This window comes from Paramormyrops kingsleyae, chromosome 18 (assembly GCF_048594095.1).
Source record: "Paramormyrops kingsleyae isolate MSU_618 chromosome 18, PKINGS_0.4, whole genome shotgun sequence".
Classification (NCBI taxonomy): Eukaryota; Metazoa; Chordata; class Actinopteri; order Osteoglossiformes; family Mormyridae; genus Paramormyrops; species Paramormyrops kingsleyae.
Window position 1 is genome coordinate 10,501,679 of NC_132814.1, and position 27,498 is coordinate 10,529,176.

The 27,498-nt window shown below is 39.5% G+C and overlaps 2 protein-coding genes across 2 annotated transcripts in view; one reads left to right on the forward strand and one right to left on the reverse strand.

Annotated features, from left to right (window-relative positions):
* The window catches only part of LOC111837966 (nectin 1b-like), a 147,610-nt gene that overhangs the window by 43,917 nt on the left and 76,195 nt on the right, over window positions 1-27,498 (reverse strand). The gene's annotated exons all lie outside the window — the stretch shown is intronic.
* Window positions 6,332-9,928, forward strand: LOC140579671 (zinc finger MYM-type protein 1-like). The gene is made up of 3 exons (XM_072702346.1): window positions 6,332-7,053; window positions 7,141-7,203; window positions 7,313-9,928. The coding sequence occupies exons 1-3, from the start codon at window positions 6,994-6,996 to the stop codon at window positions 9,557-9,559; spliced, it is 2,370 nt and encodes a 789-aa protein (XP_072558447.1). The 5' UTR covers window positions 6,332-6,993; the 3' UTR covers window positions 9,560-9,928.

Below are 27,498 nucleotides of genomic sequence, written 5' to 3' on the forward strand. Positions count from 1 at the left end.
AAATCTCAACTGAAGACCCCCCTGTCCTGTGTTCCGACAGTGTCCTGGGTGCCGTCTATGAACTGCCAACTCACACAGACCTAATTGGAGAACTGACTCATTGATGGACCACAATTTATATCTCGCTTTTATTAAAGCAGGCCGTTTCCACCGTTTTCTATTTCGTTAGCATGCCTGGGGGGGTTGGACCCCCCCCAGCCAGTTGACCTTGGACCCACAGAGGTTTTTTTTTCTCTCTGCTCAGGAGTTTCTGCTTCCTCTCTACCATCTAATTTTCTTTGTTTCCGTCTGTATAAATGATGCAACAATAGATAATTACAGTCGATTTCGGCACCTCTTTGTCAAGCGCCCTGGGGAAATTGTTGTGAAAGGCGCTATATAAAAACTAACCGAATCGAAATAGAGTTACTGTCACTAAGCGACTGAAATTTATCAGTGGCAGTGTGTGGCTACAATATTTCAGGAGGTAGGAAAATAATACATTTTACAATTTTTACATTTGAATTTTCCCAGGGAAGAGAAGAAATGTGCTCACACTCTCTCTCTCTCTCTCACACACACACACATATATATATATATAGAGAGAGAGAGATTGAGAGACAGAAAATATGTATATATAGGCTACAAATACCATATTAAGGCAGCCAAGCAATAGAGCCAATTCGCAGGCATAGTTAATTACTTACGCAAGACAATTACACTGAAAAGACTTTAAATGTATTAAAAGCGACCAAATGCATTTTACAGGCCCTTCCTGCCATGTCATCATGACATCAGGCATCCATAAAGTCACAGGCATGTGATTCCTGCTCCACCTGCCCGGAAACCCAGCGCTGGGGAAAAAACATACAGCTTACGATATGGTGAACAACGCTGCCCATATGTACTCAATCGATAGCAAGTGGGCTGAGAGAATTACAGAAAGTCATTCACAGCTAAAAAAAAAAATGTGCTAAAGGAGTAAAACAATCTTTATATGTAATGAATTCAAATTCCCAGCTTTTTATAGCTGGACATATATTATTATATAGAGATCATGCACGTGCAATAGCCTTATACTTGTGTTTTTTCCAGGATATACCTGTGCTAATTATTTGAACATTTTTGTAATAACAAAACTAACATTTGTTTATTTGCACATATTTTGTCAATAACCAATATGTTAATATGATTTTACATGGAATCTTTATCAGCCACATGTGAAAATATTTTTTAATGGTACAAACCAAAGCCCAGTTTTTTACAGCAAGGCTTTAGTGTTTTTTGTTTTAAAATAAAATCAGGAACATCATTCATTGTTAGTTTTATTGCTAGAACTATGTTTCTGAGTCTCCAGTTGGGAATGCAAAAGCAACACACAAGGAACAGGTTTATTCACAACTGTGCTCTCTGTCATTGAGGGCTAGCCAGAGATGGGATGGGCTTGGGCCGGAGCAAACAGAAATATCAAACAAAGTGCTGAATTCTGGCACAACTATGAGATGCAAAGGCAAGACTGATCTGTGAGGATTACAGAGGAGGGAGCGGGCTTTAAGACTTGGGATTGGCGTTGAATTCCAGGTTACTGAGAGCAAAAGAAAACACCCAAACCTTGAGTGATTAAAAAGGTCCCACCAGCCAAAGGGCACATCCTAGTCAAGATGACAGGCCATCGCAGAACAAATACAACTACTAAGGGCCAGATGTAGACATGAATCTCTAGCTAAACCACAGGTGATCGACTGTGGGAGGAAACCCAGTGAAAAAAATGAAGTCACACAAAGAGACAGCACACAAGTACAGTAAGCATACAGTACGGACAGTAAGGATACAGAACAGACTGCTGCTACAGGAATCAACCCCACACAAATACAGAGACTGTACAGAAATACAGTAAGCATACAGTACGGACAGTAAGGATACAGAACAGACTGCTGCTACAGGAATCAACCCCACACAAATACAGAGACTGTACAGAAATACAGTAAGCATACAGTACGGACAGTAAGGATACAGTACAGACTGCTGCTACAGGAATCAACCACACACAAATACAGTAAGCATACAGTACGGACAATAAGGATACAATACAGACTGCTGCTACAGGAATCAACCCCACACAAATACAGAGACTGTACAGAAATACAGTAAGCATACAGTTCTGTACTGTAAGGATACAGTACAGACTGCTGCTACAGGAATCAACCACACACAAATACAGTAAGCATACAGTACGGACAATAAGGATACAATACAGACTGCTGCTACAGGAATCAACCCCACACAAATACAGAGACTGTACAGAAATACAGTAAGCATACAGTACGGACAGTAAGGATACAGTACAGACTGCTGCTACAGGAATCAACCTCACACAAATACAGTAAGCATACAGTACGGACAGTAAGGATACAGTACAGACTGCTGCTACAGGAATCAACCACACACAAATACAGTAAGCATACAGTACGGACAGTAAGGATACAGTACAGACTGCTGCTACAGGAATCAACCCCACACAAATACAGAGATTGTACACAAATACAGTAAGCATACAGTACGGACAGTAAGGATACAGTACAGACTGCTGCTACAGGAATCAACCACACACAAATACAGAGACTGTACACAAATACAGTAAGCATACAGTACGGACAGTAAGGATACAGTACAGACTGCTGCTACAGGAATCAACCCCACACAAATACAGAGACTGTACACAAATATAGTAAGCATACAGTACGGACAGTAAGGATACAGAACAGACTGCTGATACAGGAATCAACCACACACAAATACAGAGACTGTACACAAATACAGTAAGCATACAGTACGGACAGTAAGGATACAGAACAGACTGCTGCTACAGGAATCAACCTCACACAAATACAGTAAGCATACAGTACGGACAATAAGGATACAATACAGACTGCTGCTACAGGAATCAACCTCACACAAATACAGAGACTGTACACAAATACAGTAAGCATTCAGTACAGACAGTAAAGATACAATACAGACTGCTGCTACAGGAATCAACCCCAAAAATCTGGAGGTATGAGGCTACATGCATCTTATAGCATGTTACAATAGCAAATAAAATGTTTAAAAAATATAATTGAATAATAAATAAATCACAATAAAATAAAAACATTAAAAATAAAAGCTAAGTCAAAAGTTTCGCACACACTGAGAATTTTCTACATTTGCATGTTACTCATTTAACATTTACTAAAAATACACTCAGTATTCTTTAGCTTAGAATTTGACTACGCCATCAGCTCACAACCAGCTAATAGGATCAGACATACACTGTTACATACTTTTTCCATTTTATAAACTAAACTTGTTTTATTTTACATATATTTTTTATTTAAAATAAAAATATTTTCCTTAAAGTTTATTTCAGAAACTTTATTTAAAGTTTATGAAATAAATGGAAAAGTGGTAAACATCTGTTGTGTGAAAAGATTTTAAGAGCATCGTCATTCTGATTTTGCTTCTTGGTAAAACATTGTGTTTTTTATTGTAAAAGCAATGAAGTAGGTTTTTTTAGGCTTACTAATTATGTTTTAATCGAGATTAATTTGGGCTACATTAGGAAAACGATTTTGCCACACCCTGATTTGAGGAAGCAGTGCTAAATATCACTACAAGGTGTCCATTACAGCAGGCTTTCTCAGTCATTCCGGTCACAAGGCCCAGCGATTCATCAATTTATCATGTCAGCGAGCTGGGTGGAGATCCCCTCACCAATTTTGGGAAGCCATCGATGTATTTCACGGCCATCGGGTTCGGTTCCAGGCAGCGGCTCATTAGGGACCAGGCTGTTTCCCTGCCACAGGACCAGTGGTTAAGAAACCTGGCACTACAGTTTTCCAGTGTTGTTTGTATTTACAGCATGATGCCAATGTGTTAACGCCCACTTTATTTTCTGTGAGCCGATCGAAAAAATCATCTGGATATTTCAGTTATTGACAGAACGAAGGAGTTGAACCAGGAGTACATCCTACAGCCACAATGAAGAGAACACCTTAATTTATTTTCTGGTCATTTTCTGTATATGTTTAGCTAAGGACTAACTAACGCATTACATATCATACCATGACACTGATGAATCTGATTGGTCAGAAATTTTCTGTAACCGCACATGCAGTGCCAGCCAATCACATCACAGGAGTAAATCAATGGCCAATTATTATCTTTATTTCTAACTAATGTTACTTAAAGTTTAAGCATTACAACACAATTTATGAATAACAAAAACTATAAAAACTTCACTTTGCTACAAATCATTTAGACAACAACAATGCTTCAGGCTGAGGACCAAGATTTGTAGTCAGTGATTTAATACCAAAATTATTTACTGATGCAATGCACTTGTAATTCAGTCATACTTTAAAGTCCTGTTCAACCTGCCTAAATGGAAAGGCAGGCAAGTCCGGTTTTAAAACTCCTTAAACTGAATTATTTGGATTTTACCCATAATGCAACCGTATACTAAGAGATACTTAAAGTTAAAAATTAATGAAATAAAATAATGACTGAGTATATATTTACTTTTCTTTTGCCTGCATAGCCGTGCATTTAAAAGTATACAATGCAGTGCATTGGCTGCAGATGTTGCTTACACATTTGTACGTGGCCTTTTAGCTTAGCACTGGACAGTTTTCGAATTAACGACACTGGCTTGAGTCATATCTAAGTAAAAATGTAATCATTGACGGGAAATAGTTCTATTAATAAATGTGTTATCTGCTCATAAACGTCAAAATAATATATAAGTACAAACACGTATGCCAGATGTGTAGTGACCATGTTATATGCAGTGTTGATGTACTCCAAGCCGTGGATTATACGTTTTTAAAGACACTGTGCGGAGGATCTTTGTCTCTGTAGTCATGCGTTTAAAATGTGTAATGCAGTGTGTTCTACAGGAACCTTCAGCTATTTCATTGCTGTGCATTAGGCACTTCCTTAACATGCTACTGCAAAATCGGAAGATGAAAGATCATTTAAAAACTCATTTATATGTCTCCTATTTATCTAGCTGAGAGAAAAACACTGTACAATTTTCCTTTCTACTACAAATGAATAACATTTTGACCAAAAGAAGATACAATTTTTGCACAACCACTGTTAATCAACAGGGTCATGACTTTTGAAAGAGAAGTATTTTCCATGGCAAAGACAAAAAGAATAACTACCAGAACTGCTGTGACTGAAAAAAATATTCTGTTTCTTAGAATAATACTTCACACAGATTTTTGTATGCAAATGGGATAAATTAAATTAAATGAAGTATTGTTATGAAAGCCAGCAGACTCATTTCTAGCAGATATGATGTGATAATTTTCTGTGCATGTGTGAAGGCAGGAAAACCATCTGTTTTGTGAATTCAAAGCATGTCTGCCACATGGAATTAGATTCTTCTCTATAAACTGGAAATATTGGGGGAAAAAATTAATTACCAGATAAGTTTCGGGAAATCACAAAGAAACTGGAGCTCCTTTGTGTAGCCAAATCCATAGCACTGTTTAAAAAAATCTTCCAACATTATACACAATAAAATGAAAATAAAAAGACTTATGATAACTAAACAATAAATACACAAAACATTAGACTGAGCAGATGAACCCAGGCGAAAGAAAACAAACCTAGAACACAGCTGGGCAGATCAAGCCGCGCGATTTCCTTTGTGTTTCTGGAAGGTTCTACCACAAAGAAGACAGCTAGCCAATAAAAGGCCAGTGGTTTCAAAGTAGCTTATTCATAAAAGAACAAACAAAAAAGAGACAGGACAGTCTATTTAGTCAACTTACATTCAGTATAATTTTGTTACAAAAAAAAACAAACAAATAAATAAATGCAACTTGCAAGACCTTGACACAAATGAAGAGAAGCTGGCAGCTGGTAAAATTTCAGTTCCTTCCATTACACGGTCATTGGAGGACCAGGGTATGGAGAAAACCATCAATCCATCATGACATGAGTTACCACAGTCTTGGACTGAAGATTTGGCCTGTTGTTTTGTTTTGGGTGTGGGGCTCAATAAAAGTCCTGCAATGTATTGGTGCCACATTATTGTCAATCAGATGCCTTCCTTTGTCAGAGACTGGATTTTTTTTTCAGTAGGATAATGCCCCATGGCACAAGGCTTCACCTGGCTTCAGTCCACAAACATGACAATGAATTCAGCTTAATGCATTGGCCTGCCCAGTTAAGACATCTCAATCCAACTGGACATCAGTGAGAGGAGATGCAATAGGCCACCCAGAGCAGAGATCCCCCATTAGTCAACTCGACACAACCGTGGGAAGCATAGGCGGAGATCCCGGGGGGGACGGGGGGGACGCGTCCCCCCCTCACACAAAGTTGTCCCCCCCACAGAAGAAGTTATTGTAAACACATACATGCTATCAGTAAAACTGTGTTGTCTTGTAAAACCACAACGTAAAAGTTAGTCTGCAAATGCAAAACAATGTGTTTGTAATTGTTGAGAAATTAAAGTCCACCCCCCTTATTCCTCAAATTGGTACGGTCGGTCCACACACGCTGTTTCCAACGGGCGGGGCTGCCGGCTCTCCCTCGCTCTTCACAGCAGCCGCAGGCTCACAGGAGGCGGGAATCAAAAAGCCGGCAGTTTCCAGCAGTAAGTCATTTATCACACCGCTTGTTCTACAAACTTAAATATGTATGTCAAATGTGGTCATATATGTCGAACATAGACATCGATTACTGGGCGATATCTTTAGATTTTGATCAATTCATGTTCTCTGGTTATTCCAGGATTATTCCACTATTATTCTTCCATTCACTAAGGTGACCAAAAGTTATTTTCCTCGGACACGTACGCTTTCACGGTCTGCCCCTGGAATCTGCGGAGCATTTATAGATCGATGAAAATGACCGCGTTTCATCCTATTTAGCAGATGAATATGGGTAGTAGGGTATCAAAACTAAATCTGTGTGTGTGTGTTGCTGTCCAACTGTCAGCAGACCAGGTCAGTTGAAATGGCAGGGAAACGAAAAACGGCAGACATCAGGTCGTTTTTTAATGCTCCAAAACGTCAAGTAAGTAGAAACTTGCATTTAAACATAAAGACATCTATAAACAAGGAAAGAAATGCCTATGAAATTGTTTCAAAATGGTTTCATTAGGCAAAGTCCAGTCACTTGAGCACAGGCAGCCAGAGCCTGTCAGACACAGGCACAGAGTCTCAGGTCAGTCTCTTATTAGGGCATACAGTGTTGTAAAGAACACACCTTTGTTGTTGTGTTTAATTGTGCTTTGGGTTATTCTGAATATTAGAAACATTTCTTTCTATTGTAGAAGTCAGACTGCTCAGAGTCAGGGAAAGTGGTTGAAGGGCGAGACAGAGAGCTTGAGACTTCACAAGATAGCGAGGACAGAGATGCAGCGGTCAGCAGCAGCACCAGCACAGGGACAGTGGAGGATGACACAACGGGTCACGATGACTTTACTGCCAACACAAGCAATGATACAGGACAGCTGGATGCATGCTTTAGTTCAGATCTTAGTGACTGCACAAAACCATACCAACCACCATCTCAGTGTATAGAAACACAAACTCTTTCGAAAAAGACATTGACTTTCCAGCAGAAATGGTTTCATGATTTTCCATGGCTACACTACAGCACGTCAGTGAGAGGAGTCTTGTGTTTTTACTGCAGCAAAGGGTTCTCACACCAGTCCTCCTTTGGACAAAGAGCTGATGTTGCTTTCATTAGTTCAGGCTTCAGAAATTGGAAAAAAGCCATTGCAAAATTCACAGTGCACCAAAATTCTCAAGCCCACTGCCACTATGTCAGTGTGAGTGCACATCAGTCGAATCCCATCAGTGCTCAGTTGTCCAGCCCTTGGAGTAAACAACAGGAGGTGGCTAGGCATTGCTTTAGGAAAATTGTTAGTTCTGTGCGTCTTGTGGCAAGACAGGGACAAGCCATAAGAGGCCACACAGATGACAGTGGAAATCTGCATCAGCTCTTAAAACTCAGGGCAGAAGAAGATGATCCCATTTTGTTAAAGTGGTTAACAGATCGTAAAACCATGTACACAAGCCCCAAATTGCAGAATGAAATTTTAAACATCATGGCCAATACAGTAATCCGTGGAATTACAGCGGAAATCCAGGCACTTCCCATTTTGCAGTTTTCTGTAATTATTGATGGTACTCAGGATGTTACTGGTGCAGAACAGGAGAGTGTCTGTCTGCGCTATGTGGACCATGACCTTGTCCCACATGAAGAGTTTGTTGGACTGTATAGGGTTTCTGATACAACAGGCCAGGGAATCGCAAAGGTGGCAGCTGATGTTCTGTTAAGACTTAATCTGCCACTGTCAGGTTTACGTGGACAGACCTATGATGGCGCTGCAAACATGGCAGGAAAGTACACAGGTGCACAGGCAATACTGAGGAGGCAGCAGCCATTAGCCCTGTATGTACACTGTGGTGCACACTGTGTTAATTTGATAACACAAGCTGGCTGCTTTGCCAGCCTACTGATCCGTGACTGCCTTTCTTGGGTGCACCAGCTGGGCATAATTTTTGGACAGTCAGGAAAGTTCAGGAGCATATTTGAAAATATTGCTATTTGTGAACATGCTCCTCTCATCACCTTGAAACCACTTTGCCCAACAAGGTGGACTGTTCGAAATTCTGCAATAATAGCTGTGCTACAGCAGTATAAGAGAGTACTCGACAGCCTAGAGGAGATGGCCAAAAGCTCATCGAAGACTGCCTCTACTGCCAGTGGCTTATTTCAGCACTTTACCAAAGGGAAGACTGTGTTGGGACTCACACTTGCGTCTGCTGTTGTTGCAGAGCTAGAATGCCTGAATGTTTCACTGCAGAAGAAAATCCAAACTGTCTCTGGTATGCTGGATGCTGTCAATCACGTGAGGACTTCTCTTAAGGGAAAGAGAGATGATGAGAGCTACCTTGCACTGTACAAGAAAGCTACAACATTGGTTGACTCTATAGAATCCATTGAGCCCATCCAGGCGGCAAACCGTGTCACTGGGAAAGCAGTGGATTACTACAGGGCAGAGTTCTTCAAAGTGTTGGACAGCATTGATGTTCAGTTTGCAGAACGCTTTGACCAGGAAAGTCTAAATATTCTGGTAAAGGTTGAAAGTGCCCTCCTCACTGGAGAATTAGATGACTGTTTAGATCAGTATCCTGAGCTAAACAGAGCTTCCCTCGCTGTGCAGTTGCCTCTCTTCCAGAACAAATACCCATGTACCAGTATTGGGGAGGCTGCAGGGATTCTCAGAGGACTCCCAGCTGAGGTACGGGGCTTGTTTGATCAGGTAGAGGTTCTTATCAGGATTTTGATGGTGGTGCCTGTGTCGTCGTGTGAAGCGGAAAGGAGTTTCAGTACATTGCGTCGGCTAAAAACTTGGTTACGGGCAACTATGAACCAAAACAGACTTAACAATCTAGTTGTCTGTAATGTCCACAAAGAGAGATTGGACATGCTGAACATAGACACGATCTGCCAGGAATTTGTTGGATGTAGTGACACCAGAAGGAGGACATTTGGTTCCTTTGTTTAGAGAAGTGGTACTTTTGTGACATGGAAATGTCTCTGTTCGACAGACACTTTGCTGTAAATTTTTACAAATGATAGCATGATGATGCTAGCTAAATCCTAGCATATTTAGTATCCAACAAATGAAAAAGATACCATACTATGAGTGTATTTTGTGAAATTTATTCCATTTGGCTCACAACTGATAGATTTACATTTTGGCTCTATAAATGAAAAAGTTAGGGTACCCCTGGTTAAAGGGATTGTTTTATTAAATCTTTGTTGTTAAGTTATAAGTCAAACAAACAAGGGCTGTTCATTTTTAAATTGCCATAACTGTTAATATACTTGTATGTTGACACAACACTATAATAAAAAGTTTCGCATTTTTGAAGTAGTTTGTTGTTATTAGCTTTGAAAGTGTTTCCGTAATAATGTTGGAACTTCTTCATGCTTACATTTTTGTAAATCTACTTTGACTGTAGTGGAAATTAAGACATTTTGTTGAATGTGGTCATAAAGGCATCAATTCATAACATTATTTAACATGCTGAAGGCAAACTGTGCAAAACAAGTTGCAAAGAAGCAGGAGAGAGCATTTTTTTTCCATGTCCCCCCCAAAAATTACTCTCTGAGATTTTACTGTTTATTGTCCCCCCCAAAATTGAAATGGGATTTCCGCCCCTGGTGGGAAGCATTGGAGTCAGCATCCCTGCAACATCCCAGCCAACATCCCTGCAAAACACTCACAGGTACGCTTTTCTGAGGACTTAAGAGGGTGTAATGTAACATTAGGATGTGTCACTAATGTTTTGCAGAATCATTATGCAGAGTGAAAATCATTCCACAAATATGCTGTATGTTGGGGGGAGCGGGCAATCTTATCGGGCCGGTGTGTACAGTATGTGGGTTTTTAGGATAACCTTTAGGTCAGCTGTTCAGACTCAGGTGTGAGGGATTCTTCACCCAATCAGTCGTCTAATTAGTAATCTAATTAGGGAGTTAGAGCAAAAACCTGCATACACAGCGACCCTTTCCGGATAGGACTGCTCGCCCCTGCTGTACGCTATGCATTCTGTACGATATGTATAGAAATACAGCATGTATATTGGTATATTGTGTTCTCGCTTCCACATCAAATTTTGACAAAGTCTGAATTCTACAAAGTAGCATTTATAGACTGCCAATCATGGTTCAGACTTCACTGACTGACTACTACTTAGAGAGATAAAAAAAATTCAGATGGTCTGGAATTGGATTTATAGTGCAGAATAATCACTTTTTATGCCTTCAAGTATTCCATGATATACTGAAGCTCTGCCTGCTTACATCTGAAATGCTTTTTTTTCTTTATAAGTGGAAGTTGCACAGACGCAGAGAAGACTGTCCCTGTGTAATAACATCTTCTCTTGTCAGGCTCAGTACTCTGAAATTACACTCTGTTCACTTTATTCATATTTAAAAACACATAACCTTTTTAAAGGTTTTAAAGGTCTCAGTCATTTGATGTTTAATGTGAGATACCCAAGCGCATCGGAATGTGTATGTGGAGGAGCAACATATCCGAATTATTATTCAAATCCCATCTCCGCTCTGCGCACCTGGAGTTTGATGTTCTCTCTGTGCTCCTCCAAGTTCTCCAGGTTCCTCGGCACACCGAGAGGCTACCTGGCATCTAGCATTGTGTGTGTGTGTGTGCGTGTGTGTGTGTGTGTTTGTAATTATTACATTATGGGGAAATCTGGTCTCCACAATGTGATAAAAACCTGTAACGTATTACCTTATACTTGTAAATCTGTGGTTGCAATAAAAAAACTAAAAATACCAAAAGTCTTGTATTTTGTTTGGTTACTTACAGGTAAGTTCAGGGCTGGGTAGGGGTTAAGGTCATCATTATCGAGATTTGGGTTAATGAATGGACAGCCCCCAGAAAGGTGTGTGTGTGTCTGTGTGTTTTGTGTGTGTGTGTGTGTGTGTATGTGTGTGTGTGTGTGTGTGTGTGTGTGTGTCTGTATGTGTGTGTGTGTGTCTGTATGTGTGTGTGTGTGTGTCTGTGTGTGTGTGTGTCTGTATGTGTGTGTGTGTGTGTCTGTATGTGTGTGTGTGTCTGTATGTGTGTGTGTCTGTTCACCCTGCCATGCACCTCCTTCCCTCCATGTATGTCTCCCAGCATTATGTCCTTATGCTTCACCCTCCTACTGTGACCTGAACCACGATAAACAGTTAGATGTATTTAGCTGAGATATTTTGACTTTCCTGACTTAATATCATTCTGGACAAACTCATCTGACTAAGCCATGTGACAGATACATCCATATTCCATAAGCACTTAGCCCTTACAGGGTCTCGCTGATCCTGGAGCCGGTCCCGGGAAGCTGGGGGCATCGGGACCGGAACGGCACGCTGGACTGGCTGACAGCCCATCACAGAGCACAAATATGCAGACTCACATTCTGCAATATCACAGAAAGGGCATTCTACTGAGCATCAGCCCAATTCCGAAATACGCAGTAACTTTAAATAACAATAGAGCCCAGCTAAATATATGACGGGCATTCCAAACATTTTCATACTACCTATTTTCTTGTTGCATAATTACCTGCAATATTTGCATGAAACAGATTCAGCCATTTCAATAACATATACTGGTATCTTACATTGAGGTTTAAAATGGAATATTCTTCTGCATAATCAGACAAAAAGCAAAAAAACACTGCAGCTCTGCTAATGTTAGAAGACATCTAGATTCTGACGAGAATTCTGGTATCATATTTTAGAAAACCTGACTTTTCTAAACAACTGCAACTCTGGCACAGATAAGTGACTTAATTAGAAGATGGATGGTTTGTGATTTATAAAAAGCCATTCACCAAAGTCATCCCACTAATATTGCTATCCAGCTCATTTATTCTGCTCTAAAAAAATTAGAGATTTGTACTCAAAATATACGGTGTCATAGTGCATTGCTGTTACTTTACACCTGTAGAGTTGGAAGTTTGAATCCTAATATGCGTGCGGAGCGTGTATGTTCTCCCCATGACACATGGGGCTTAAGATGTCTTAAGATGAGCAGTTAGACTAATCAGCATCTCTAAATTGCCCGTAATGGGTGTGTGATTGTTTGCCCTGAGGTAGGACAGTTCTCATACTTTATGTCCCAAACTGCCTTGGTTAGGCTGCAGGGTCACTGATCTGAATAAGAGGCTGGAAGAAACTTAAGGCTTGAATAATCATTGGAGACATCCAATTAGGTTTTGTCTTCTCTTCTAGATTACACTCAACTTCATTGTCATTCTGCTGAGCAGAGATTCAGACCCAATGAAATGCGGTATGTTCTACATGTCATATTTCAACACAAACTTTTTGGACCAAGTACCACTTCAGACCAAAGCCGTCAAGTACAGCACGGCTGAAGGAAAAAAAATCACAGTAACAAATAAGAGTAACAAATGACCAGGGTCTTCCCACATACCACCTGGGAGCACTGCAGCTATCCAGGTACCACTGCTGATACACATACCGCAGTGTGAGAACCAGGGTTCTAAGACCAAAATAAATGTCATGTGATAAAATCAGGATGACTCTCCACCAATCAATAACCATGCATGTTATTGCTAACAAAACTAACCACGATGCATGTGTATGATTGAGCCGCTACACATAATGAAATGTAGCTGCTAATTAGCACTTAATTGTAGCTATAGGTCCAAATCCAATCAGATTTCTCAATCTGCAACTTGCAATGCAGACATAGACGTGACATGAGTAGATGTAACAAAATGCATAATTTTATATTCAATATATAAGAAATACAGGCTCTGGGGCCCCCTGCCTCCTGGAACAGGACAAGGGCTACAGAAAAATCAGTAACATCTCTAAATCTTTTGCCAATTAATGTACAGTTTTTCTAAGAAATTGTTTGTATGTGAATATGAATATAAAGCATAGTTAGTTATCATAAGCAGAGAGCCACATAATTACAGTAATTATTGTCTTTATACAGTCAGTGGAGCCTCGAGTTTTTCCTGAGGAGGCTTTGAGTATCCTACACAGTGGAGGGCTGGAACATCTCACAGGAGAACTCCCAGTTTACTCGTTAATAAACATAAAAATGCACTTTGAAATGTTTGATCCCGAGCACAGAGAAGCAATAATAATATATATTTTTTTAAATCCAGTTCATTTTAGCACTATCGTAGAGATGTATGTGTTTTTACTACTAACCTTCGATATAGCAACACGCATATTGGGTCATGATGGCGTATGTTTTTTCCTGAATAAATATTTCCATTAGTTCCGTCATTTACATTATCCCTGTATTGTCAGACATGCCTAACCCTAACCCTAACAGCTATATATGTCATTTATTATTTAACAACACGGTTCAGTAAGACTCTCTGTATATGTGTAAATGACACTAACAATTAATTTAACAAACTAACCGGAATTTCAGGTAGTACATTTTAATTGTAATACATTGAACACAAGGAGATCAATACAGCTTGTTTTATTAACCACAACTTTTAAACAGAGATAACGCCCCAACTTATCTGACAGACATTCCACCCAGGCTGCCCCCCGCAGCATGCTCTGTGGGATAGGATCCTGCCCCCCCCCCCCCCCCCCCCCCCCCCAACCAAGCACTGCACTGGATAATCAGCTGGAAAATCAATTAATTTATAGAAGCTAAATGACAGGAATGGTAGTTCTACGTAAAAGTTTTCACAAGTCATCCGCCAACATTTTAAGTTATTTTCAGGGAGAGAATACATTTGTAAAGCACAGTAATTTGATAAAAGTAGTTTAATTTTAGACATAGAGCATACTCATGATGTCATGCAGGGAGAAATCTGTTGTCATAGTTCTGTTTTTCCTCATTTAGGAACTCCTGCATACTGTAGAAGTGGTCTCAAACACTTTAATACTGATTAAATGCAAGCATTTCTCATTTTTACAGGTGCCGATTTAAGCAGCTTTGTTCTTACAGTGAGCTGCAAGTTTATTTACATATTCAAGTTATGCTGTGACTTCAGTAAATCGGTATAACAACATTTTACACTACAAAGTTTAAAAAAAAATCTGAAAATCTGATCATCTACTAGGTAAGGACATTTTTGATGAACTGGCAATAGCAAGGGCTGAAAAAGTTCACACATCAGAAGATCTTATTCAAACAAGAATGCCAGAAAATGCTATACAGTATCCCTACAACCTTCTCCTAAAACAATTGCCATTATATTTTGTGGAGTAATGTGAAAAAAACTCAATTTATACCATAGACATGGGCAACATCAATAATCAATCTTAAAAATCCCTATATATTCTAATGGAAGCTGCATGCAACTTTGAAAAAGTAACAAAAAAGGGTAAAAGTTTATGGTACATTATCACACAAAGTCAACGACTCTAACGTCACTGTTGTCATCGATCAGTTGATTATGTCTCAGATTCCTTCCGCTAGCGACGGCAGTAACATCACAATTGATTTTCTGAGTGTACCTCACAGAGTCTTAATGGAGATTTTCTGTCAGACATTTCATGTGCCGCATCAGCTCTGACAGCTGCAATCATATACCTTTTGACAGCCATTTCTCTCGTGACCTTGGATATCGGTGGCACACACACTTTTACACCTTGGTCCCCCTGCTTTTGCTATGTGGGAGTCATTTGCTTTATTTACTGGTATATAAGGATGTCTTGCAAATGCAGGACCCTAAAGACCGTTTTTTGTTCATTTGCTTTCTGATTTAATACACACATCCCTGTCTGAATCTTTGTTTCATGTGTTATTCATTAAAAAAATATATAAAACTACATTTAACGTAAAACACCTTTAGCCATTACTTTAGCCATTTTTGCTAAATATTCGCCCTCACACAGCTCTTCCTGAATCCATTTTGTTCACTCTCCCAGTGTTCCGAGGGGTTTTCCTCTCCCAACCCAAAAATAGAAGGTACCACGAATTGTTGGTGTTTCTTAATTGGCCAACGCTGTGTCCCGTTGCCTGTGCCCTGCGACAAAATGGAATCTCATCCAGGCAACTCCCAGCTGTACGTCCTGTGCTTCGTGTTGTACAATCCCTGCTCACCACAACCCTGAATGGATGCTTGCTGAATAATTAACTACTGCTTCTCATGGAAACAGTAAAAATGCAAAATAATAGCCCAAGCAGCTTCCCATCACCTTTGTCTTGAATATCTGGACAAAACTTGGGGAAATCCTGGCACTAAATACAATGCTTATGCTGTACGACAGTATCAGCATTTAAATAACAATAAGGGAAAGCTGCTTTGTGAACTGTCAAATAAATTTTGCGAGTGCAGTGAAAAGCAGTCAAGCATACTACACTAGATCTATAGTTCCGTTGAGAAAAACAGAGGATTGCCAAGGATATGTGTGTCCCCAACAAATGAATCCATTCTTTCCCTCATTTAATTACAAGGCAAACCGTTATAAATAGCACTGAGTGTGAGTGACGAGCCAACCAATAGGAACTGTATCTGAACAATGGCCAAGATTCTGCTTTTCTGTATAAAGCAATTCAGCTACATCTGAGCACCTCAGTCCAATGTTATTTAAAATGAGCATAAACATTATACACAAAACTATTTTTATGTAATCGGGAGCAGAAAGTTACAGAAATTCCACTGTGCAAATAATAAGAAAGAATGATACAGACATTCCCCGGGATATGATGGGGTTAGGTTCCGATAAACCCATCGTAATGTGAAAATATCGTTAGACAAAAATGCATTTTAATACAGTACAGTAATCCAACAAACATCACAGCCTAGCCTCACCTACCACAAACATGCTTAGGGTGCTTACATTAGCCTACAGTTGGGCAAAATGATTAACAGCCTATTTCATAATAAATTGTTGAATGTCTCATTTAATGTATTAAATAATCATACCCATCGTAAAGTCGAAATATCGTAACTTGGATTATCGTAACCCAGGGAGTGTATATACTTAAGACCTAATAGCATGAGTCACCAACAAATATTAACCTGAATTAATTACTACCTAAAACCTTTAGTAACAACATGAAATCCCCATTATTTTCCTGTTATTTTATCATGTCCTGTGCATAAGATCCAATTTGTCTGCTGTTTAAACAGAAATGTCTGTGGGCTCTTCTTCTTTTACAGACATTCTTCCTTTGGTTCCACAATCGATCACTGAGCTTTTAAAATGCGCTAATATCCTCCTCTGTGACTTGCAGATCTTCTGTGTAATCAAGCCCTTCCTGCCTGCTTGTAAAGGCCCCTGCCACGTCTTTGCTGCGGGCAAAAGGAACAAAATCTAATAATTAAAGCTCAGATATCTTTGACCTTTCTTGTGTCTCATTTCTGGCTCTTCAGGTTTATTTCTGGTTCCTCTTCACTAACTTTATAGCCATTTCTCATCTTTATAATGTAGCAGATGAATATGCATGTGATCTCCAACATTTAAACTTAAGAATTCTATTCAAGAAACAAACAGAAGTCCCATTTGGCTCCCTATCCTTTTTTTTCTGCTTCTTATAAAGTTGTGCCTTTGATCCACGATCATCTCTTCAGTTTTCTCCCACCACTGAACAGCTGAAGCAAGAGTAGAAATATTTCTTTCACTGTAGCATACATCAGGAGAAAAGCGCTTCAGGACATCCAGTAACATAGTGACAAACAACTGAGGTAAATCTGTCCCCTACTCGCCTAACCTCTAATGGCCTCACATCTAGACCAATTCACACCGAAGCCTTCAGGGCATGGTTACAATGGGTAAGAGGATCACAGGAGCCGAGGCTGAGTCCTCGATTCCTGTCAGCTGAGAAGCCTTGGCACATCTTACACATCATACAGTATGCATTTTTAACCAGGAGGATCGATAGTAAAACCCCCACAAAAAATTCGAACAGCCTCCAAGTCTAGCTCAGGGAATGAAACAACCCAGCTTTAACAAGCCTTCCTTATAATTTTCTGGGAAAACAAGCCGCACAAAGGAGCCTATTGTATAGATGTATTCATCTGTTTGCTTGCATTTGTAATTGTTCGCTTATGCGTTTCATTTATAGAGAGAAACTATGATTGTTCACTCAAACCCAGGGAATCATTCAGGTTTCTAGCCTAACTGAATAATCATTTTCTCCCCCTATATGACAGATGACTCTCCACATATCTACAGCCATCTTCTCCAAAGCAGTGAGATCCTTGAGTTCTAGTCACTAGGCTTATCTGCAGCACTTATCTAGCCTTAAGGGCCGAAAGTGTTTAATTTTTCCTCAATGACATTTAACTGCCTGCTATAGGCAATGAATGGCAGAATGAGTTGCCAGTGGTACTGTTATTTAATAACATTCTGAACATGTTATCACATTCCTGAATTCCACAAGTGCTTTAAAGTAACATTACCTATTATACATTCACATCTTTGCTGTGTTTAGACATGCCAGTGATGTGCTAGATAGTAATCAGTATATACTTTGTTTAATTATGTGCATGGCACTAAATAATTTATTGCGGAATAGTAAAGTCCTTTTGTCTGCATCATTCCTGGGTGAGATTCTTTCTTTCAGTCCAATTTCAACACCTTCTAAGACTCTAATTATCATAGTTTTTAATATATTGGAAAATGCTATTTATTATCTATGATATTAACACACATTTAGAAATTCTACCCATACTGTAGCCCACAACACTCCTCCTTGATAAGCCCCAGCTGTTGCACACAGTATTATCTTGCAGGTCATCAGCACATATCACTGTCAACATAATGGTGGACAATACGAACACAGCACAACACTAACTGAACAGAAACAAAACAAAACAACAAGCACACTGCAGATCAAATCTCCAAACGATTCAGGAACTGTAAGATAAAACTAATGAAGGATGCAATGTATTAATAAACCAAACGGTATTCATAATGCCGTCAGGTATACTGTGAAGAGTATCCCAGCCCCATACAAAAAAAACCCACCCGTACGCTGCAACATAGAAATATGGAAGCACAGTGGTTCTATCTTGTGCATATTGTGCTACCATTGGCTCACCCTACAAGGGTTAGCTTACAAAGACTGATAGCCCTACAGAATTGTAGAAACATTATTAGTTACAGCTGAAGTATTTACACAAAGCTTATGGTGTCCATTCATGTGTTCATCGTCCTTAACCGCTTTTCAAAGGCGGGGTAGTGGGGAGCCTGGGGCGTATTCCAGGAAGTTCAGACCGGGAGCCACTTTGGATGGGATTGCATTCCATCTCAGGGCCCTCAATCATACACAATGGACATTTTATGGACGCTAATTCACTGCAAAGCTGCAATTTTCTTTTTGGATTGTAAAAGAAAGCCAGACTGCCTCGTGAAACCCATGTAGAATTCGGGAAACCCATCTTGAATTCATATACAGAAAATTGTTGCATATATGGTGTATATCATACCTACTGCACTGAGTAGCACCAAACAACATTGTTTCAATAGTAAATCTGTAGTATACTGGAAATAACCAACTAATAATTATAATTTGTGTTATAATGCAAATGTGTAATTAATGCATGTGAGGTATTGGGTGGTATCTGTCAAAGTACATCAGCAATTGATGGCAAAGCTGGACAGAATCAGGGCTGGGGGGTGTGATTGTAACCCTCCAAATAATCCGAACCGGCCATCACAACCCCCCCCCCCCTCCCCCAAATTATCATACTGTCATGATAGATGGGTGGGGACCTTAACCCCCTCCCAATGTTCAAATCAAAATTACGCCCTTGGTGGGATGCATGTGGATGTCATCACCCCCAAGGGAAAAATGTCAAAAACCAAACCACCCCCTTTCACAATGTATCACCCCCTCCCCCAAAAAGAAAAAAAAATCTGCATAATTTAATTCACGTAAAGGTAAACCAAGAGACTATATCATGGGTACTCAGGTGGCAAACTGCAGGCCTGAACACAATTTAATCCTGACCACACAATCACAAGCCACCCCCCACCACCAGCTCAAAAAATCGTACTGCTGGGAACACACCACCATCCACCATTTTTACAACACAACCACTGGATAGAACCGTATTTGTTAGGGAAACCAACCATCAGCTATAAAAATATTTTAAATAATAAAATAACAAAAGTAACAGTAAATATTACCTTTAATTAATTAGATCTTAATTATGGGATTTCTAAAGTCCAGTACAGGGGAAATATTATGAATTGACAGCATTTTATTCAATAATGCGTTACATTAACTGCACCTTCATAATGCCTTTATAATGCATTCATAGACCATTCATATGCAACATGCAAGCATACTGTAACATTCTAACATACCTTAACAGCTTTAATATGCATTAATATCAAATATCATACAATTGTTCAATTATGATGTTTGTTATCATATTATAACATTTGTTATCAATATATATTAAAGCTGCTAAGGTATGTCAGGATGTTAAGGTATACTTACGTGCTGTTTATGAATTTTCTATGAATGCATTATGAAGGTGCACTGAATGTTTTACGAATGGATTATAAAGGCATTATGAAGGTGCAGGTATTTCTATTTACATTTTGTATTCAATAAACGGCACATGCTGTCATGTTTGTTGTGTTATATCATGATCCTGTAGGCAGGCCAGTAACTAGGGGCAGATTTAAACTACCAGGAAGCTGGTCAGGAAATGAACACCGGCTGACTCTAATTAGGCTACTAGGCTACTGGCTTTATAAGCATTTAATAGAGTCGGCTGGGTGAATTTAGCTGAAGGTGTGCGGTGTGGTCCCAGTGAGGCACAATATGCCCTCATAGCACTGAAACACATTAAAGGTGTTTGCTCCGTTATATCTCGGAAGTTTTAGGCCTACTAATTGAATCTTATACATTTTTTGTCCTCATATCCTGTTACGTAATAGATTTTTTGGTTTTAATATTTTATAGTTGAAGCATATGTACATTTTGTTTCTTTGTAGGCATTGTAATAAAGGGTCTTGATAGTATGACAAATTGCTATCAGCAACTGTAGCACTTGATTTACTATCCTTTCTACTGCCATCTGGTCTCTGTGTTATTCAAAATCATAGTTTCTGGTTATATATGTACAGCTATGAATGCCTTACGGCTTTCACAAAAAGGTTCATTCAAGTGATTATACATTAAGGATGAATTTTAAATACTTCTGAGTGAGATCTCTTTCTTCCATAAAAACAAACCATTTCTTCTTGGAACTTCATTTGAGAGTGAGTCATTCTAACTCGTTATTCAAAAAATGTCGTGCCATTTAGTTAGCTCTGTATATTTCTTGCAAGGGTTTTTTTCAGTACTTCTGCAAATATGAAAGAACAATCCCATTTTCCCTTTAAGTTCTATATTTTAGATTAATTTTTCAGGGAATGTGTCATTTTAATTCTAATTCTAATTGTCTTTCCTTACAATCTGGCCCCCACAAGCACTATAGTAGGCTCACTTAATCATTTGTATTATACATTTTAATTTCCCTTGAATGTAAACCCATATCAGGTCATTTTCAGAAACTGCAACTCTTTTGTGCAACGGCAGCTACCATTTTGCAAAATATTTTTGTTTGTTTTTCTTGTGAATTATTGAGATTTCATTGTTGTACCTTTTTGTATTATGACTGTGATGCTAAAATGAACAAATAATTGTAAAGAGTGGATCTCTTTCATACATAGAATGTATCACTGTAGTCAACTTCAACCACAAGCCAGAAGTTTTAATAGTCTGAAAAGTCTTGTTTTTAGAGTTAAACAGATCTGTTTGCAATTAACTCAAAAATGACCAATTTTCTGTGTTTTTTGCCATGAGCCAAAACCACAGACATAATACAGAAACAGTAGTTTGGTTTTATAACCTTCATAAATCAGTGTTATATGGAGTCAGCTTACGTAAAGCCACGCACTTTATTTCCACCAAGTTCAAAATCTCGATATCCACCCCTATCTCAGCGGGGATCATGCTATGCCCATCAGCACAGCTGTTTACATACTGGAATTTGGTGTAATTACTCAGATTCACTCACCAAGTGGTTCTCATTATATGGATGTATAATGCAGCTTAGAACAACTCTTTAAAATGAAGACTGTTGACTGTTAAATGAACTCTCTCTCCGAGGAGTCGTAGTATAACTGAAGTATAAGTGTTAGTTTACAATGCTGCAGACTAAGTTAGCACATGAATTGTATGTATTGATATATATAATGTAAATTAATCAATAGTTTCTTTGGAACTTTGTTCCAACTCCCAGATAAATCTCATTATGATGTGACACATTTTACAAACCAAATCCTTCAAATAATAATTTATTTTGAGTGATATTAGTGTCATGTATTTGTAACAGGACTAATTGTAATTAAAACTGTGATTCATTAGCAGTGTCACCTTTAGCTGTATAGGTAGAATATGTGCCAGAAAATTTAGAACTATATATTTTTTTTTTTTTCTAAGACATCACTAAATAAACATTAAAAAATACATTTTTATGTTACTAAATAAGCATTTGACATTACCAAATAAGCAGAATAAGGTCCATCAGAAATTTAAGAAAACTTTAAGGCTGTTAATGTACATTACAATGTGATTTCAAATTATGTGGACCAGTCACTCTAAGGCCTCACAGTGTCATGACTTGAGGGGCGAAGGACAAAAGTGATTTAGTAAATGAACGGAGTAGGGAAACGAACTGGATCAGGAGGGGATCACAACGGCAGGACTGGGAATTAGGAAATGCACAGGGTTCGACATAAATAACTGGACTGGAGAAGACAGGACTGGGAAGAATGTAAAGGGGACTGAGGAGGGAGCTAATGAGAGGCAGCTGGAGTGGTCAGGCGAGACAAATGAGGCATGGGCTCGTTAGGGTCACGCCAGAGGGGAGACAGGAGGGTCAGGGGGACGTGGTGGGCAGGACTACCCAAACAGCCAGTCAAACATTTAAGGGAAAACTATAGCACCTATGAAAACCAAAACTCTGGGATGAAGTTATTAAAACTAAAAATTGTACAACGGATATGAAGGACTTCAGTAACAGTAACATATTATTTTGTCATTGAAATGTATAAGGTACCACCCAGAATCTGCTCAGGATAGAAAAACCGGATTTTTCAGAGAAACATTAGTCAGAAAATTGAATACAGAAATGATTAACAGTAATTACTAACTAGTATGACTAGTCTGGTGTATTGACTCATGATTTAATCTTTTTTAATGAATTCTGTCAGACAATTGTTAATAGGATTGTCCCTATAGGAAGGAAGATTATTTAAATGCATCAAAACTGAAGGTTGGAACAATAAAATGTACATTTTCAGGTATTACATTTACCAATTGACACAGTTTAAATATGTGTTATGGCTGTATTCAGCATCAGTTTAATTCTTGAGCTATAACCTTTGGAATTGAAAGATAAGATACATATGCGATCAGAAGTGTCAGTAACCATCTTTTTAAAATACAATCACAAAGCTTTCAGTGAAATAAGTAAAAACTGGCAGCTTCCACACATGTACCATTGGATCATAGTCCTCAATAAATAAAGGAAGTAGTATAGTGTCTCTGTGTAGTTTGTCTAATTGAATTCTCATTATTTCATTTTAGGTTTTGTTTATACAGAAATAGAGAAAATTCTAAACTGTTCACAATCTTTCTAGCAACACTGTAGGTTTAAGGGGTTCTATCTCCCATCTGCGAGTTTCAGCTCTTTCCATAGATGTTCAACTGGATTCAGATCAGGAATCACAGCAGGCCATTTCAGGCCAGTCCAATGTTCTCTTTTCAACCATTCTTGGGAGCTCTCAGATGTATGTTTTGGGTCATTATCCTGCTGGAGGACCCATGGCCTGAGACTGAGATGAGCTTTGTAACACTGGGCAGTGTGTCTCTAATACTAGACAGTGTGTCTCTAATACTAGACAGTGTGTTTCTAACACCGGACAGTGTGTCTCTAATACTAGACAGTGTGTCTTTAATACTAGACAGTGTGTCTCTAATACTAGACAGTGTGTCTCTAACACCGGGCAGTGTGTGTCTAACACCAGGCAGTGTGTGTCTAACACCAGGCAGTGTGTCTCTAATACTAGACAGTGTGTCTCTAATACTAGACAGTGTGTCTCTAACACCGGGCAGTGTGTCTCTAATACTAGACAGTGTGTCTCTAACACCGGGCAGTGTGTCTCTAATACTAGACAGTGTGTCTCTAATACTAGACAGTGTGTTTCTAACACTGGACAGTGTGTCTCTAATACTAGACAGTGTGTCTCTAATACTAGACAGTGTGTCTCTAACACCGGGCAGTGTGTCTCTAACACCGGGCAGTGTGTCTCTAATACTAGACAGTGTGTCTCTAATACTAGACAGTGTGTTTCTAACACTGGACAGTGTGTCTTTAATACTAGACAGTGTGTCTCTAATACTAGACAGTGTGTCTCTAATACTAGACAGTGTGTCTCTAACATCGGGCAGTGTGTCTCTAATACTAGACAGTGTGTTTCTAACACCGGACAGTGTGTCTCTCCTCCATGCTTCACAGTAGGGATGGTGTTTCTCTCTTTGAAAGCAGTTTTGTCTTCTGTGATGCACACAATGACAAATATTTGAGTGTTTTTGTCCACTGACACACCTGTTTTACTAATTAAACTGTCCTGTTGAGATATTACTACAGTCCAAATATTTATTAATTTCTAAGTGGTCTCAATAGTGTCACGTCCAGCTCGTACGATCCTCGTGTGTGCCACGCCCCCCTCATTGCCTCGTGTTAATTCCTGATTGTGATCACCTGTTGCTTGTTCAGTTCAGCCTGTCTGGTGTATATGAGTCCGCGTCTTCCTCTGTTTCCCAGATTAGTCATTGTATTGTTTAACGTTTGTCGCCTGTCTGCCCCGAATAAACCCCTTATTCTCGTATTCACGGCTCTCTCGTCTGCTTCTCCGCTCGCCCGCTTGCCGAACCGTAACAAATAGTTTTGTCCATGCCATTTTCATTATTTTAGTTATTTATAATAATACGTTGTCATAAATCAAAAGCAAAGTGTGTGCTCTATGGAATATGGAATAAAGAATAGGAGACGCCAATTACTTGTATGTTTCAGTTTATTTAATGGATAATTGTGATTTCTTTTAAAAGGCCCCATCTTCCACACCTGCAGCTGTCAGGACATGTTAGAAAATAAAAACAATTTCATAGAAAAGTCGACTGACAAGCCGACTGGTCACTGGTTCACATCCCAGAGTCAGCAGAGTGATTTTCCCATTGGGCTCCTGGGCAAGGCCCTTAACTGGGAATTGTTGCTGGGACTGGCTGACCATACTCAAAAACTCTCAAAAACCTACTCTGCTTCGGATAAAAATGTTTCCTAAATAAATAAAAATGTACAACAGTGTATTGCAAGGAATTATTAAATACTCCTCACGAATGTGATAGGTGAACATTTTTAAGCCTGCCCCTAAAGATATATTTTCAAGAATATGATTATATTGCACTTTTTGTCTGTTATTACCTTTTGGTACCCAGGCAGTTAGTCAGTTAGTTAGCTCTGCCAGAGTAACAAATGGCTTTTTACATACCATAAACTACACATACTTGTATTCATCAATTCATCAAGTAGTGGTCCCAGCCCATGCAGCGGCCTAGGCGAGCATCACTGTCGGCACCCTCCCTCTAAGGCAAAGCGAATCTGGCTGCTAAGTCGGCACCCCCTGCCGAAGTTGGCGGCCTAGGCAGCTGTAAGAGTAACCGGTCGTGATATGGACACTAAGATAACTTCTCTTGACTTTCTCAAAGCTAGAATATCTCTTTACATTATTCCTTATAAGATTTTATGTATTCCCAAGTCCATGTATTTTGCATTTTGAGAGATAATTTTTTTTTGTAGAATTTAAATCATACATCTAGACAGTAAATAATAGATGCAAATGCACCATTATAAATGCATTTTAAAGAGACCTACAGATGGTCTAATGCATTAAAAATAACCACATATCAAGACTTTTAATTAACTTTTTATGTGCTTCTCAATAAACGATTGGCTCATTGTGAGTGACTTGTATAACAGAGTTACTATGAATAAGGACACAGTTATGATGATGATGATGATGATTGATGATGATGATGATGGTGGTGGTGGCCTTTATGATCACTACATTTCAAGGCAGAGTGGAAAAACAAAGAGCTGTCTAAGTAAACTATAGCCAAAAAGTATTCAATCATATATGTTCCTCCATGACACAGACATGGAACCAAGGAACACTTTGTTATGAAATTGGTTCAGTCTCTTGAAACTGTGCTGTATTTCATTTCATGCTACAATCCCTATTAACTGCCTTTACCAAATCACAGATACTTCCCAAAATAAATGGGAAAAAAACTCAAAATGAATAATGATACAGGAATAATGCAATTAGGCTGCAGGGTGCATGATGTTTAAGGGTACGACAGAGAATTAACACCTCTAAATGTATAACTTGGGTTTGATTTAATATTCAGTTAAACAGGAAAATATTAATTGTATGGAACTATATGAAGTGTAAGCTAAAAACAGATGAGGCCAGCAGACTGTCAGTGCAGTATACATCTGCTACAATAAATATTTACAAGTCTCTTTACTTAATTCCCTTATTTGCATTTACCTGTCAGGTCTCTCTGCAGAGAGAAGGATCTGCTGAAGAATTAATGCAAATATAAAAGATGAATGTTACGTGCCGTAAGTTCGGGTTACGTGCCGTAAGGAATTTGTGCCGTAAGTTTCGGGTACGTGCCGTAAGTGTTACGTGCCGTAAGTTTAGGAGGATGCCTGCAGGTCCTTCGGACGTCCTGCCCACTCGCCGATTGGTCGCCCGCCCCCTCGACTCCGCCCTCAGGACCTGACCCCGCCTCCCTTGCCCTCGAAGCCGTTTCCGGTTCGCCAGCTGAAGAGTTCGCCGCTTCGTCCCTTCGTCTGCCCGCTACTTGCTTCTCGCCTGCTAGCTCGCTCTCTGTTCGCTTTTGCTTTGTTTGATTGATCGTGTATGACTGTTTTGCCCTTGACTTCCGATTCTCGCCTCGCCCTTATTTGTACTTTCGCCTTTGTTTCTGATTGCTTGATTGGTTTTGGACTTTCGCCTGTGTTTCGACTTCGCCTCTCGGTTTTCCCTTTTGATACCTTTGCCTCGGCTTGGTGTTTCGTGTTTCACTAGGTGTGTAGGGAGTGTCTGCCTTTTTGTTTATTCGTTAACGTGGGGATTATTGTTTGTTTGGTCAGGGAGATAGATTTAGGCATTGTTGTTTCGTTTCACCATTTTCTTTGTGTTCACTTAGGTAGCTCAGCTTGGGTTACTCGGTAGATGTGCTTTTGTTTGTTTCTTTGGCCTTTGTCACTCCTGACGTTCGTTACACCTAGTGTTTGTATTGTGTTTGTGAAAAACTATAAAAAAAACTATAAAAAAAGACTCCCTCTGTGTCCCGTGTTCCCTTCTCCTAGCCCTAGTTGTCCTGTCCTCCCCAATCCCTCCTTCCCTTTCACTTTGTTGCGGTCCAACCCTAGACTGGATCGTAACAAAATTGGGGGCTCGTCCTTTCCTTCTTTCCCTTTCGTGCTTGTCTGGCGGATTTTTTTTTGTGTGGGGGGGTGTTGTGGTGATTGCAGTAATCGTGATGGCCCAATTCGACCTTGTTGCGTTCACCCTTTACCCCACACTCGAACAATTTGATGTGTGCCGCAAGGATGATCTGCTACAGATAGCAGACTTCTTTAACATTTTGGTCCCCGCTGAGGCTTCCAAGCGGGTTGTTAAGCAAATTCTGCTCGATGAATTGGTTCAGCAAGGTATACTGCCTGAGTTGGGTGGATCCCCTAGTGTTGCTGCCACCCCGGTTCGGATGTCTGCTGTAGCGGAGGCCAGCAGCGACGATCCAGGGAGTGGACACCGCATGGATCTTGGAGATCCCCGCTCAACCAGGGAGGACCTACTGCTGACGATTAAGCTACGGGAGCTCGAGCTTGA